This window comes from Mugil cephalus, chromosome 6, assembly GCF_022458985.1.
Source record: "Mugil cephalus isolate CIBA_MC_2020 chromosome 6, CIBA_Mcephalus_1.1, whole genome shotgun sequence".
In the NCBI taxonomy this organism is placed as follows: Eukaryota; Metazoa; Chordata; class Actinopteri; order Mugiliformes; family Mugilidae; genus Mugil; species Mugil cephalus.
In genome coordinates, this window is record NC_061775.1 from 19,666,039 (window position 1) to 19,680,260 (window position 14,222).

The following is a 14,222-nucleotide window of genomic DNA, read 5'->3' on the forward strand; positions in this document are numbered from 1 at the left end:
CATATTTAGCCTTTTGAAAACACAGGAAACATGCACTCTTTTTGGTATTGTGCATGCTCTTCTGTATATAGTTAAAGATCTAAATGGCATGGAAGTGGGGGATAATGCCTATAGAAAAAGTAGGCCAGATATAATCTAAAGCATCCAAAGTGATCATCTATTGTCTGTTTTGCAGTGCAAGTGTAAGTGTAGCATGTCCTTCAGACTCGTGATTTATCTGTTGGTTTTTTGTTTACCGAAGCGCTTGGTGATGAATAGGGTTTCAACATCTTCTGTCAATTTATTTATGCAGATCCTTAGTCAATATATTTACATAATCTGGTGCCACAAAACATGAAAGATTTGAACCACTTCATCCATTTATTAGTCAGTTGTTCAGTGTAATCAAAACGTAAATACTCTTATGTTAAAAACACTCTTCAAATTACATATAAGGTGTTTATAAACAGCGATGACGGAAAAAGTCAAAAAGGTGAAGCAGGGCGTGAGTACATACAGTATATACATCAGTTTTGTGCTGTTTTCCACCACTAGTCTCGCTCCTAGAGACCATTCAGCTCCTTAACAGCACCATTTTAAAGGCAGACGCAAAAACAAATAAGCAGGTTAGACACTTGTAACATAAAGGGATTTTAGTAAGATACAGTCAGCTGAAGTTTAACGTGACTGTTACCGTAAAATGACGGGATGAAGATGGTGAAAAATTAGTGAACGAATCCAAAGTTAAACAAAGAGCGTGCTCTCATACCTACTACTGCTAATGTGGACCAGGTTTGAAAAGACACATAATTCCCTTATATGTTACATTCAGGAGGACAGAACACTGAGTGATATGAGATGCAGAGGATCAAGGCGGAAGATGCGAGGTGGAGGAGGTTCCTCAGGCGTTGCTCCTCTCATCTATTGTAAAGGATTCCATCGGGCCTTTGCTCAGGGCCTTGATGTCCTTCAGGAGACCGGTGGGAGTCAAAATGTGAGAAGACCCTGGAAACAAAGAACAATGAAAAAAAAAAATCATGTAACAAAACTGTTTGTAATTCTGACCAGCTCCGGCAAAGTCTTCCGAGCACACTGACAAGCTCCAAGCAACGCTCACCTATGATGACTTCGCAGGACTTCACCGCCTGGGTGACTTCGTACGCACAACGCATCTCAGAGAAGCTCATTCCTCCTACGATGAAGATGATGAGGCGAGAGCCGGTGCGGCGGTCGTCCTGAGCGCTGCCTTTGTGCTTCTGGCGGGCGCTGTGGGGCAGAGGAGGGGTGTTAGAAATGTACTCACGGCTTTTAAAAAGAAAATTGGAAGCTTAATGTTCACATTGTTGAATGAATTGGTAAAGTCAGTGGCCTGACAGTGGCTAATAATCAGAATATAGAACACGTCAATGAGCATAGACACAACAGAAGGGAAAATGCTAGCTCTTAATAGTCATGTTAACACTCCTGATCATTTTTCTCAGGTTGGAACAAATCCATTCTCTCTGAGCAGGTTTGCTCCACATGGGGTAAACATCAGGTTATGAGTTTCCAGGACAGAAAGACTGAGGTAGAAAAACAACCAGTTGTTCAAATAAGTGTTAAACCTCCTTAGACCCCGCGTCCTCATAAGGAGACACTTTTATCTGCCATGTACTGGTAGCGAATAGTCAGTAAACTTGTTTATTTATGCTTATTGACTTTTCTAGTTTGATATGACATATAGTACTCGTTTGAGGACATTGGGATTTCATCGTTTCTATTTCTGCTTTAAAATAAACTGTTTTATAATTTGGTTCACATGAGTGACTTAAATTGTAAAATACAGTGAAATAATCCCTGTGACCACACTTTTTTTTTTTCAAAAACTACTTCCATTTCATAGACGATACGCATTTTTTTTTTAATACTTGTTAGGTACTACTAATCTGAAATACATAAAAATCTTAATCATATCTTAAATAAATGAAGATGCATTCCAAACAAATGCTTGGGTCTCAGGAGGTTAAGAAAAATTAACAAAGTTGGAACTGATGTGAGCAGCAATGTGGAACAGTGTGGTTACAAAATCTTCTTCTTTTAAATGAATCCAGTTGACACAAATGAGTGAAGTTCTTTTGTGGTGAAGGTTTTGGGGCATGAAAACACACATGTCTCATCAGATCAATTACTTTTGAATCTTTAAACTAAATGGGTTCAGTCAGGTTGGGAAAATACTGTGCAGCCAGTGAAGGTGGTAGATAGATACAGACTGTAGTAGAATAAAAGATCACTAGAGGGCGCTAACTCATCAGCCTCTTACTGTCTGTATTTCTCTGTGAAAGCAAATCGGATTAGCCTTCTATGTGTAAAACCTGTTCCTTGTACTTTCGTCGGGTGAAAATGGAAAGACAACCACCTACTGCTTTTGAATAACAGAAGAATAAAGAAATATAATGAGATTTCAAAGTAATATTACAACTACTACTGTATGTAACACAGTAGTTTCTTTCACTACATGTCCCAGAACTTGTGACATTATGCTGCTAATTGTTGATAAAAACTGAATGAAATGAGGTCAGTGTAGAGCTCCGCTAGAAGAATAACTGCGTGTCCACAAACCACTGACTCACCTGACAGCGCCAGAGCCGTTCCAGGCGGCAGGACACTCGGACACGTGCGGCCATTCTTTGGCGTCCAGTTTGTTCTCCACAGCATCCTGGAAGAAGACCGACAATTAATTCATATGTCACTGGACTGTTCAGATTTATACTTTATACCTTATAAGAAACCTTTAAATGTTATATGTTACAGGAGGCTCACTAGCTCCCACAGAGCTAATTAGAAGAGAAACGATTTAGATGTTGGTGACAGTAGACAAGGTTATTGAACAACTGGGGACAGCACATACAGTAGGAATGTGGTTAAATCTGCTCCAGGCAAACTGGAAGTGACCGTGTCAAAACACAGATTAAGCCAGAGCAGAAAACACCCCTGCGCCCTGGTGCAAGAGGAAATATTTGACCACATTTAAAAAGAAACCAGATGGTGAAGACAGCGGAGAATTTTTTTTTGGTATTTTCAGGAAAGGGAAGTGAAAATAAAGGGAAATAAAATAATTATCTTTAAAGAATTTAACCAGCCAGTCCCTCCACGAGCCAAGGTTGTGGCTGATGAACACAGTAATGGTTCACACTATTGAATGGAACACACTAACCCCGACACCATCCCACCATTGAATGTGCATATGTTTACGATTTTATTTTATTTCTTCTGTGCAACAAAACACCAAGGCAAATTCCTTGTGTGTACAAACACACTTGGCAATAAAATCTATTCTGATGCTGCGTTTCCATTAACCCTAAAAAGGCTCAAAACCTAAATATCGCAATAAAAAATGGTAATGGAAATGTCTACATTATCAAACAAATCACTAAAACACTTCTACGCTCTCACGAGTTGGTTTTTCAGATGTATCGATATAAAAGTGTATCGCAAAAGTTCAAAGGAAACACCTTTTTCTCGTTTCCCCCCCGTCATGTGACCGGTGCATCCAGTGCGACGACAATTTAAGAGAATTAGCTCATTCGTAAAAAAAAAAAAAAAAAAAAAACACCTTTCAATGGAAACACGTACAAAGCATGATTGTACTTTATCGAAATTTCAGAAATAAGGCTTTTATTTTGTAACAAACTATAATGGAAACAGCTACTCTCAAGATAAGATTATAGTCAAACACGAGCCTATTCTCAATTTCTCTGTAGTTTTGCCAACATGTGCATTACAGAAATTATGCAAATTCGATGTGAATATGTTGGAGGCTCTAGTAGAACAAAATCCCAGACTGTTTTAAAGTTTGACACATTTTTATGTCCCCAATAGAGGACATGTCCAGGAAAAAGAGGACACCTGTTCACCCTAATTAAACCTGTGAGTTTAGGACAAACATGACACTGGTGGTAACTCAACCTCTCAGTTCTACGTCCATTTCTGAGAATGTAATTCTTTCCCGTTTAACTACTCATATAGCTCACTAGCCTGTGTCTTCATTGTGTCTCTTTTTATCACGTAAACTTTAACAAGGCAGCAGATAAAGTGACGTCCTAATGTATTTAACATACAATAAAAACATTTGAGCGTCTGAAGCGGAGAGGAACAGAGACACAAAGATCACCCTCAGGGATCAACAGGTAATCTCATTGTGACTCATGCATGCTAAGATGCTGCGGTTTACAATGGGACAGGGAACGGTACAGAATAACACAAACAGATATACATATATGACACTGACTATCGGATGACGTGAACCCGATAACTTCCTTTTGTGCTGCTTTCAGAGTTCTGTTGATTGTTTTTCTCACAAACACCTTCCAGGGAGGGTGTCTGGCTTTAGCACAGTGACCTACAGTGCACGTTGAGAACGGCATGTAAAGTGGAAAAATGGTGTACGCTGATCAGGCATAACATTATGACCACTCGCCTAATATTGTGTAGGTCTTCTTTGTGCCTCCGAAACAGTTGTGACTCGTCAGAGAATGGACATGGGTCGTCTGAGGGTGTCCTGTGGTGTCTGGCTAACAGGTTGTTGTTAGTGGGGGGTCTTTGGGTCCTATGGGTTGAGGGGAGGGGCATCTGTGGATCATCCCATACTTGATACTATGTTTGGGTTGTGGTGAATTTGGAGGCTTGTTCCGTTGTTTTTTTGTTTTGTTTTTTTAAATGTTGTTAAACTGTATCATTGCTATAGGGTGGTGGTCTAGGTGGGTGCTACATGTCTAAGTAACATCCACATGAATGTCAAGTCCAAAAGACGGTCAATGTTATTTACTTTTCCTGTCTCTGGTCATTATGTTGTGGCTGATCGGTGTAAATGTTACGTGAACATGCAACAAGTGGATCTCACTGACCTCCATCACATCTTTAATGACAGGGGTCCACCTCGAAAGGTTGTACCTCTCCTCCTGGGAACGGTCCCGTCGGGTTGGTTTGCGAGAAAACATACTAGGCTGGAAACAACGACCAGAAATAAGATTACACACACACACACACACACACACACAAACAGAAAGAAAAAAACTAATCAAACCATCTAACTCTCCTCGCCACATACCGCGGTGATGATGGGGACACCAAGTTCTTTCCAGTTCAGGATAAACTCGCGTTCTTCTTCGATCTTAACGTGCTGGATAAGTTTGTTTAAGTTCTCGTCTGTTGTTCCTGTAAATAAACAATAAAACCAGACACGGCTTCAAATAAGAGACCTCTTAGCAGAATATGTACAACAACAGTGACATCTGTCTGCTAGTTGAGTAGGCTGGCGTACCGCTGAGGCTGAAGATGTAGAGGAGCACTGCTCTGATCTTGTCGTGGGTACTGTACTGGTGGAGCAGCACAGGGAGCAGAGTCCTCATGGGATCTTTCACCTTCACCCCTTCCACGTCTAAACCTACAGCGAGGTCCTGAACACAAACGCACAACACACCTCAGCTCACAAGTACCATAAGGTGTTCTATCTGGCATATGATTGACTTTTAAAGGTAAGAAATGGAAACTGAAACCAGGTCTTTGTGACTGTGGGTGTAAAGGTCCACAGACTTGGAATGAGGTTGAAAGCAATAGATAACACATAATACAGGTTTGGTTCAAGGTATTTTGCCTCACATGTCTGTGTCTGATGTGTTGGTATTGTGTTGAACACTCAGGTAACCCTTAGGGACATTATTTCCATTTGGGCAAAATCTTCCTCTTTGCCCATCATTTTGGCTGTGTTAGTGCACATGGCGCATTTTTTTGTAAACAAAGTCTATCTGTACAAAAATTTTGAAATTTAAAAAAAAAAAAAAAAAAAAAATTCTAATAGGTCAACAGAACACTGAATTTTTTTGACCACCCTCTTGTAACCAAAAAGGTCCATGTCCAAAAACTGCTATAAAACTTTCAGATTTTTTCTGCATAATTCTCTTAAACCACTTCAGCACTTTACAAAAAATCCATTACTTTGAGGAATTTTAACCCTTTAGTTTGATTACTTGAAGTCACTGTTGTTTTTACAGAACAAAAAAAAAAAAAAAAAAAAAAAAAAAAACATGACAAATTTGCTATTTTCCATAAAACTAATGTTGGGTGGCTGGGGTATTTATTTATTTATTTTTATTTTTTCAGATCAGTCTTGGGTGTGACCAAGATTATCTAAAATAGTGACCTGATGGGATTATTAGTTTTTGTGTAGCATCTGATTTATAACCTTAGCAGACAAAAATGTCCTATTCGACCTCATTTGACTTCTAAATTAAAAAGGAGGGTTAAATTCTATCCGGTCTGTATTTATGGAATTACCTAAGATCGTTTTAGGGTTAGGTTTGAATTTAGTATTGTTTTTCATAATTTAGTGTACTATTGTCCTGATGTATCTGAACCCCCGTTTATGAGCTACAGTTTCTGGGGAGATCCTTTTTAACATATCATATCCTGCTGTGAATGACGAAATCATATGGTATTTGCATTTTAAATGATTTGCAAAATAAAAATAAATGAAACGACATGTGGCCCACACTCTCTAAATCACTGCAGTGCTGCACGTTAACAGATAACAGACCTGTTCAGCTTTGCAGAGTTTCTCCACATTGTTTGAGAAATCTTTCATGCAGTCCTCGGCCAACTGCAGATGAATAGTTTTCTATAATTCACAGAGAGAGAGAGAGAGAGATAGAGAGAGAGAGAGAGAGAAAGAGAGAGAGAGAGAGAGAGAGAGAGAGAGAGAGAGAGAGAGAGAGAGAGAGAGAGAGAAACAAAAATGCATCACGCAATTAAATTTATTAAGTTTTATAAAATGTATCTGCTCTTCTCCGTATTGAGATTTAAAGACAAGATGGAGTCAAATCCACATAATGACCAACCATAACATAATGATCATGTAATAACTGCTATCATGCATAATAATGAAAACCACATTTGTGGTAAAGCACAAATTAAGGCTCCAAAAACCTTCATTTAATGATGCGTCATACCTCGGTCAGCTGTTTGCGGAAGGCAGGCATCTTCTTCATCATTTGGGCCAAATTGCTAATTGTAATCTGGAACCAAAAATAAATAAATAGATGTAACGTTAGCTCAAGATTGTGGCATTTTAAATATCAAATATCAGGGGACACGAAGCAGAAGCCAGAGATCTGTACCTTCCCATCTGGCTGCTTCTTGCTCGCAGATATTTCCTTCACCATCTTGGGGATTTGACTGATGTAAGAAAACAGCAAGAGCCAGAGGTGAGGACAACAAGAACGGGACGTTGGGACGTCTCAGATGCGGGACACTTACTCTGAGACCTCGGCGATGTGCTTGTGCCTCAGCTTAACCCAGAGCATGTCGTCCTCGTTCAGCAGGGCCTGCTTCTCCGAGCCGTCCTTAGACTTGTACCTGGCCACAGCATTACCGTTAGAGTCGGTGAAAATGTCACAGAGCAACGACAACGTGTCAGTGTGAGTTCAGGAGGAAAGAGCAGAGGAAGGTTGTATCACTTGTAAGTATCGTTCTGGATGTCGATGAGATCGTAGGCCATGGCCTGGTAGGTCAGCTCGTGCAGAATGGGGCTCACAGGGTCAAAGTTTCTTTCTACTATGAGCAGCTGGGCCTGAGTCTTTCCCTGGAGACAGAGGGACAAAACCGTAAATTTTAGACTGCATATTATATAACAATGACATTTAGCCTTCCCCCCACCGCAAACAAACATTTGCCTTTTCAAATTTCTGCAACAATTTAACTTGCTTGAGGCAAAGGAGAGAATACTTTCCCTCGTACATGATATCTACAGTTTTCAGGTATTGGTGAAAAACAATACTGTATTTTCCAGGTTGACATTCCCACCCAAGGCTAAGACTCTGTTTGTTCTGTCAACAGTCTTTGTTCGGCGGCCGTCTCACCTTTTTCTTACCACTGTCATCCAGCTCGTAGTATCTTGCCAGCTTGCTGTCCACCATCTCTGCGAGGGTCTTGGCGTTGTCCAAGTTGCTGTCCCTGGTTACGGTGCAAATAGTTTGCCACAGGTTAATTCATATTGAGGCGACATTAACACAAGTGTTCGTAAACCCAGCAACGTGTCGGACGCCAAACTGAGTTCCATGGTTTAATTGTTTGTTCATATTTAGCTTATTCACCGATTTTAGCACTCTTAGAAAAATGTGTGAATTTCATTCTTTCTGTGTCTTTTTTGTTTAAAGATGGGATGACGCAAGCATCCAAAATTCCAAAACAAAAGTAACACACTGCTTCTAGCTGACTTAGTTTTACTTTTGAATTTTATCTGTCATCTATAAAGCTAAGCAAGCGTGCTACCTTTTCAGACAGTTTCCACCACACCCTGACATCACCTTACAGGTTGCAAAATTCTGGGAATTTTTAAAAGTTGGAAACTTTCCATGGAAATTAATGGGAATTTATGGGAATTAACAGGAATAAAGAAGGAATTATGAAAGTCGAAGGTTAGCAACATAAATACAGTTGGTAGAAAAATATATATTTGAGCATAATCTTGGCTAAAACACTCAGATTTGATGTGAGTACAGTGGAGTATAATATGTTATTCCTCTATCACAGCAGGGACATAGCACACTACTTCCTGCAGAGCTATTGAGGCCACATCCCCTACATGCATTGTGCATTCATTAATACACAGGATAAGATGTTACAATCCCTTGTGCCATGATCCGAGGCAAAACAGAAACCCGATCAGCAGGCTGACAGTCAGCTACCAACTAGCAACCACCAAGAAGTCACCAGCTAACTAGCCTAGCCAACAGCAGTAGGCATCACATGCACAATGATTTCTAGAACGATTCTGAACGACTAACACAACTTTTCTGAGCCCACAACACAGATACAGTGTTGAAGCCACACATTTGAGCCGAAGCACTACATTTATTTTTAATGAGGATATGAGGATGATGACATTTGATCTCTGGAGTTAAAGTTTAACTAGCAAAATCTATTGCTAGCTTACTGGTAAACCAGGTATATTAAATGTAAGCTAGCTAGTACTGTGACGGCCGGGTAACCTGTCTGTCTTTCACAGCAGTTTTCCCTCCAGCAGACCTGGCAGAAGTGGGCCGTCCAGAATACTCCACCCCTTTGGGGTGTGGTCTAATTGTAACTCTTGCGAGCTCGTTGATTTTTGTTTTAGTTTGTTATTTTTGTGCACTACTGTGGCCGCAGCAAACATTTGCCCGGGTACACATCTGTGACTGTCAGGGCGGGTCGCCATTTTTGCGGTTGCCTTGCCAGGTCGTCGGGTTTTGTGTTTCAATTTCCCACCAAGGCTAGTGCATGAAGACCAGGGTTAAGAGAGAGCCAGGTAGTTTTCTACATAGGCAGTCAGCCAGGGGAAAGGATGTTCCACATTGGAGCTGTTGCACTGGGTTAAGGTTTCACTAGGTTCATTTGTGAAGCTGGGCAGGTTAGCATTGAGTTTTCTGGGATAAGACTGTTTGGAGCGGTTTGGCCGCTGTTTATGGGAAAATGTCTTTTTGAAGAATCCAAGCGAGGGGCTGTTGGACTCCTGTACTAGGGATCAGTTGATCATCGCATTTTGAACACAATCCATGACCAGCTGGTTCAACTGGGTGTTACCAGTGGCTGCCAAAGGCAGTGATACAGGCCATTCACGGTCTCCCCATGTCAGTCTTCATTTGAACCATTCGTACCTGTGTATTGCTGGTGGTTCAGTTGAGCTAAATAAAAAGGTTGAAATTGACAGTAAAACCGTGTGATGTGTCTCTCCTTTGTTTCGACCATTGAGTCGAGGTTGTAACGGTAACATTTCATTAAAGAAGTTAGCTTATCATGTCGCTGTTGCTGTTTCTTCTGGTTCCTGCTAGGTGGTTTTATGTAATCACACCAGATTTCATACATCAGTTTTAAATGTTTTGACATTTCCATTAGTTCAGCTCACTTCCTACATACTTGCATTTTTGTGTCACCTTTTTAACAGAAAAATGCCACGTACACCATCCAGCGTGTGGCAGGCAGCCTTTCACACCAGCTAAAGTTGATGGAAAGCCTTTGTTTATGTGCAAATATTGTGCAAAGCCACAAAAATTCCCCCAGCGCTCAACAAATGCTGCCGACAAGACTTCCATTCCAGGAGAACATGAATCTGTTGTATGGCAAAATAAAATGTTTATATTTATGTTGGTATGTGACTCACATGTTTCTTTTCCAGTTAATTCATGTTAATGTCCATAAATTCCATTAGGCCTTAAATGACTATAGTTTCCATGGAAGGTTTCCAGGAATTTACCAGAAAATTTCCACCCCTATGCAACTGAAACAGGGACTGTGTCCAACCTTTGTTACTGGATGGATTTAAAATCCTTCCTCTAGGTCTCATTCAGCTATTTCTATCATTTTTTTAAGCGTGCAACTGTGTGAAACACTATTAATGGCTCCCAGAAGCAAATGCAGGAACAAAAATATCAACCACTTCTCCTCTAGCTCACCTCCTGCCACATATGTGAAGTGAAAGGTCTCTACGCTGTCCTGAACTGTGTTGTAAGCTTAGAAACTAAACATTCTCCGGCTTACTTCCTGTATCTGACGCCGGGGTATTCGTCCAACGTGGCGCAGAGTGTGACGAGCTGGTCTGCCAGAGTCTCCAGGGTCTTCTTTTTGTCCTGACTGTTGGGACTGTAGATGCTTTGGAAAGCTCCGGGAGAGTCACACGTGAACACCTTTAATAGCAAAAAAAAAAAGACATTTTTCAGTGAGTAATTTGAACATGAGCATGTGGATCTTCGCTCACTCTCTGAACTAAGTATTGATTCAAAAATATTGAAGACTGGATATAGTTTATAAGCCTCTGAGACAGCACAATGCTTATTACATCACAGCTAAAAGCAGCCAACGCCCTTTAACGAGTCACTCTGACTGCTGGAAATCTCTTCCTCTCAGCACAAACATGGAGTACACCACCACAAGCACAATTTCCCTTAGCCAGCAATTAACAATGCACCCCTGGATAAAAAGAGGAAAGGCTAACTAAAAGGACACACTATGCAAGCTGCAGTGACTCACTTGTGCCTCCTGTGGCATGAATGACAGGTTTATTTCCTTGCAGACACGGATGTACTTTGCACAGTGCAGCTTCATGCTGTTGAAGAGGTCGTCCGGACAGTCTGCAGGACCAAAAATCTTTCAATTTGACACTCTGACTAACTTCAAATGTCTCACTTTGCTTAAGAGAGTACTTAGGAGTTGAATTTTAATTTACTTACAGTCTGTGAAATAAACATATGCCGATTTGTATTTGGGTTTTTTCTTGAAGTCATCTATAAAGGCTTCCACACACTACGAAAATAAAAATAAATAACATTTAAAAATCGCCAGAACAAAAACTTAAAATGCGCAGAAATGAAAACAGGAATTAATAGGATCGTTGCAGGGCTGTAATGGCAAAACCTTAGGAGTGGGTGTCATGAAGTAGATGGCCTTCATGTCTGGAACGGGCTCTCTGATTTTGAACAAGTCCTCCACAACTGAGGGGAAAAAAAAGAAGTTATTCTAGAAGCAACATCCACATAAAGAATGAATTGGGAGTAACCCCATTTATTACTATCTCGAATTTCCTTTTTATTTTTCAAAATAACCTTTTCAATCAATCAATTCAATCAGTATTTGTTCTGCATGTGCAGTAAATTGATAAACTTCTTTGTTTTTTAAATCAAGTAATTACTTCCTACTTCATATAGGCACGCAGGCAAGCAGCAGTAACCATTCAAGTGTCTACGCACTAGCCAGAAAAACATCATCTTGTCTCGTCATCTTAGCTTTTTTTTTTTTGTTTGTTTACGTTTGGGTCCCGCATAAAGACCCTGAGTCGACCACAACTATTCAACCTGTGACTTTGAATCCAAGGTAATGCAGCATGATACTTTTAAGAAAGTGTTTTATTAGAATAGAAACAAAACCTACTTGTTATTTTCTCTGCCATCAGATCTGACATTTTGCAGCATGATGAGAGGAGCTTGGTGGTAAAAGAGTCCAACATCATTATCTGTGAAGAAGAGAAATTGGTAGTGGACGTCTGTTATGCAGCCCAATCTCAAAGTGACAAATTAAAAGGGAAAACAAGAACATAAAGGTTGTGTGTTGGTGAAATTGCGATCTTGGGACTCCGGGTTCACGCAGAGTTGTACCTACCTTCCATATGTCAGATTTTCGGCAGTCTGCAATAATTGTATCTTTTATTCCTGAAACACACAGAACATGACAAAATGAAGAATGAAAGAAAAACTTGTCCAATATTCAGCAGCAAGAATTTTAACCAAATACAGGAAAAGAAAAATTTATAAGGTTACATTTAATGAATTTATATATTTTATTTGTTTTTTATTTTATTTTATTTTAATGTCTCACATTTTGTCATGATATCATCTTTTATTATTCTTTTTGTCTCAACTTTTTGTTTTCTACTTCTGAATATCGGTTTATTTGTCTCACAATGGGGAAATTGTAGTTTGCAATAGCATACATAGAGAAAAATAACAAGAAAAAAGAGTGGACTGTGTAAAAGATAAATAAAATAAAAATTATAAGATAAAAAATAGAATAAACAATATACAAGTATTGACATATATACAAAAAGTATAGAATTGCAACAAAAGATTTAATGAAGACTTAATGTAATATATAGTGCTAGTGCTATACACAGTCACTAGCCACTTTATCAGGTACACCTGTTGAACTCATTAGCACAAATATTTTATCAGCCAATCATATAATAGCGACTCAATTACGTCAGTAAATGCGATCAAACTGGTCTGTCCAAGTTGAAACCAACCCGTCAGGATAGGGGAAGAAACGTGGTTTTAGTAACTTTGAGCGTGGCCAAGATTTTAGAAAATATTAATGTACTAGGATTTACACACACAACTATCTCTAGGATTTACAGAGAACGGTCTAAAAAGAGAGAGAAAACATTCACTGGCTAATACACCACATAGTTCACTGTGCTCAGATTGGCCTCCACAGTCATCAGATCTAAATCCATGTGTGGAACGGGGTGATTTACCTCATGGATGAAGCACATGAATGAATCTATCAATATGGACAGTGTATGTTAACAGTATGTGGTTATGGCACAAGGAGTAAGGCTGGAGAAGTGTGCACAATCTGGGTATTTCAACAGACTGGTTTCACTTAAATATAAGTTTGGGTGGACGGATTTTACAGGTTGGATGTTATGGATTTCCATTTCTGTGTCGAAGTTATTGTCATTTCACATTATCATTTAACCAGAATTGTTGAGTTTTTATCAGTTGTTTTTATGAATGGAAGCCAATTAGCTATGACTATATCAGTTTGGGACTAAATCTAATCTAATCTAATCTAATCTAATCAAACCCAGCTTTACTGTTATTTCCACATACATGCAACTGTAATTCAGACAGAATGAAACTGCGTTTTGTCTCCGAGATCTGTGCTTACTTAGTAAAAATAGGTTAAATACTCAGTTCAAATGAGTTAAAAGAGTCAGTTAAAATGCAGCAGAACATTGACCCGACACAAGATGGTCGATGTTATTTACTTCTCCTGTCAGTGGATTTAATGTTAGAGCGGACCGGTTTGTTACACCGTGCTGTATTTAACCCTCAATCCAAACCAAGCTTTCTCTACGACATATCGAGTGCTTCTAAGAAGAGCCAACACCATCTTTATCCAGAGGAGAAAACAGAGCCGACAGTCCAATGTGACAGAGTCGTGTTAGCCCGAAGAAACGAGGTGGGGCTGCAGGCGATACAAAGTGACCTCACCAAAATTTTAGCTACATGAGTCACTACAGTTAGGACAAACAGCAACAAGTGTTAGTTTAAATGTTATCCGGTGTCATTTACTCTCTTTATTTCTCCTTCAGTCCAGTTTATAAACTTCCGTTGCATATACGAAAGCGAACTGTACGTTCACTACAAGTCCCAAATGCAAAGTACCAAAGGGAGAAATTAATGTAACAAACAACGTTACGATTAAACTTTTAGCAACTTTATCTTTTACGGGTGGAATAAATAAATAGTCCCCTGTTGGAGTGAACTTACTTTTCCAAACTATTCCTTTCAGCCCATGGTCCGAGCTGGCTGCCATCTTGACTTGTGTGTTTTTCTTTTTTTTTCCCCTTCTGCGCCTCTTCCTGTGTCACCGCGTCTCACGTCTATGACGTCATATGGGATCGACAAGTGTGCGACGGACCTCTGCTGTAGTTTTTTGCAGTTTTTTTGCAAGTTGCA

At 39.7% G+C, this 14,222-nt stretch overlaps 1 protein-coding gene across 1 annotated transcript; it reads right to left on the bottom strand.

Moving 5' to 3' along the window:
* Nucleotides 1–336: 336 nt before the first annotated feature.
* On the bottom strand, nucleotides 337–14,147 carry stxbp3 (syntaxin binding protein 3). The gene is made up of 19 exons (XM_047587622.1): nucleotides 14,034–14,147; nucleotides 12,142–12,191; nucleotides 11,914–11,995; nucleotides 11,401–11,477; nucleotides 11,217–11,289; nucleotides 11,017–11,117; nucleotides 10,528–10,673; nucleotides 7,872–7,965; nucleotides 7,470–7,594; nucleotides 7,270–7,368; nucleotides 7,131–7,188; nucleotides 6,963–7,028; nucleotides 6,551–6,631; nucleotides 5,279–5,414; nucleotides 5,066–5,172; nucleotides 4,863–4,961; nucleotides 2,589–2,674; nucleotides 1,097–1,245; nucleotides 337–984 (listed from the first exon to the last, which is right to left on the bottom strand). Exons 1-19 carry the CDS (start codon nucleotides 14,077–14,079, stop codon nucleotides 881–883), a joined length of 1,779 nt encoding a protein of 592 aa, XP_047443578.1. The 5' UTR covers nucleotides 14,080–14,147; the 3' UTR covers nucleotides 337–880.
* Between the last annotated feature and the right edge of the window lie 75 nt (nucleotides 14,148–14,222).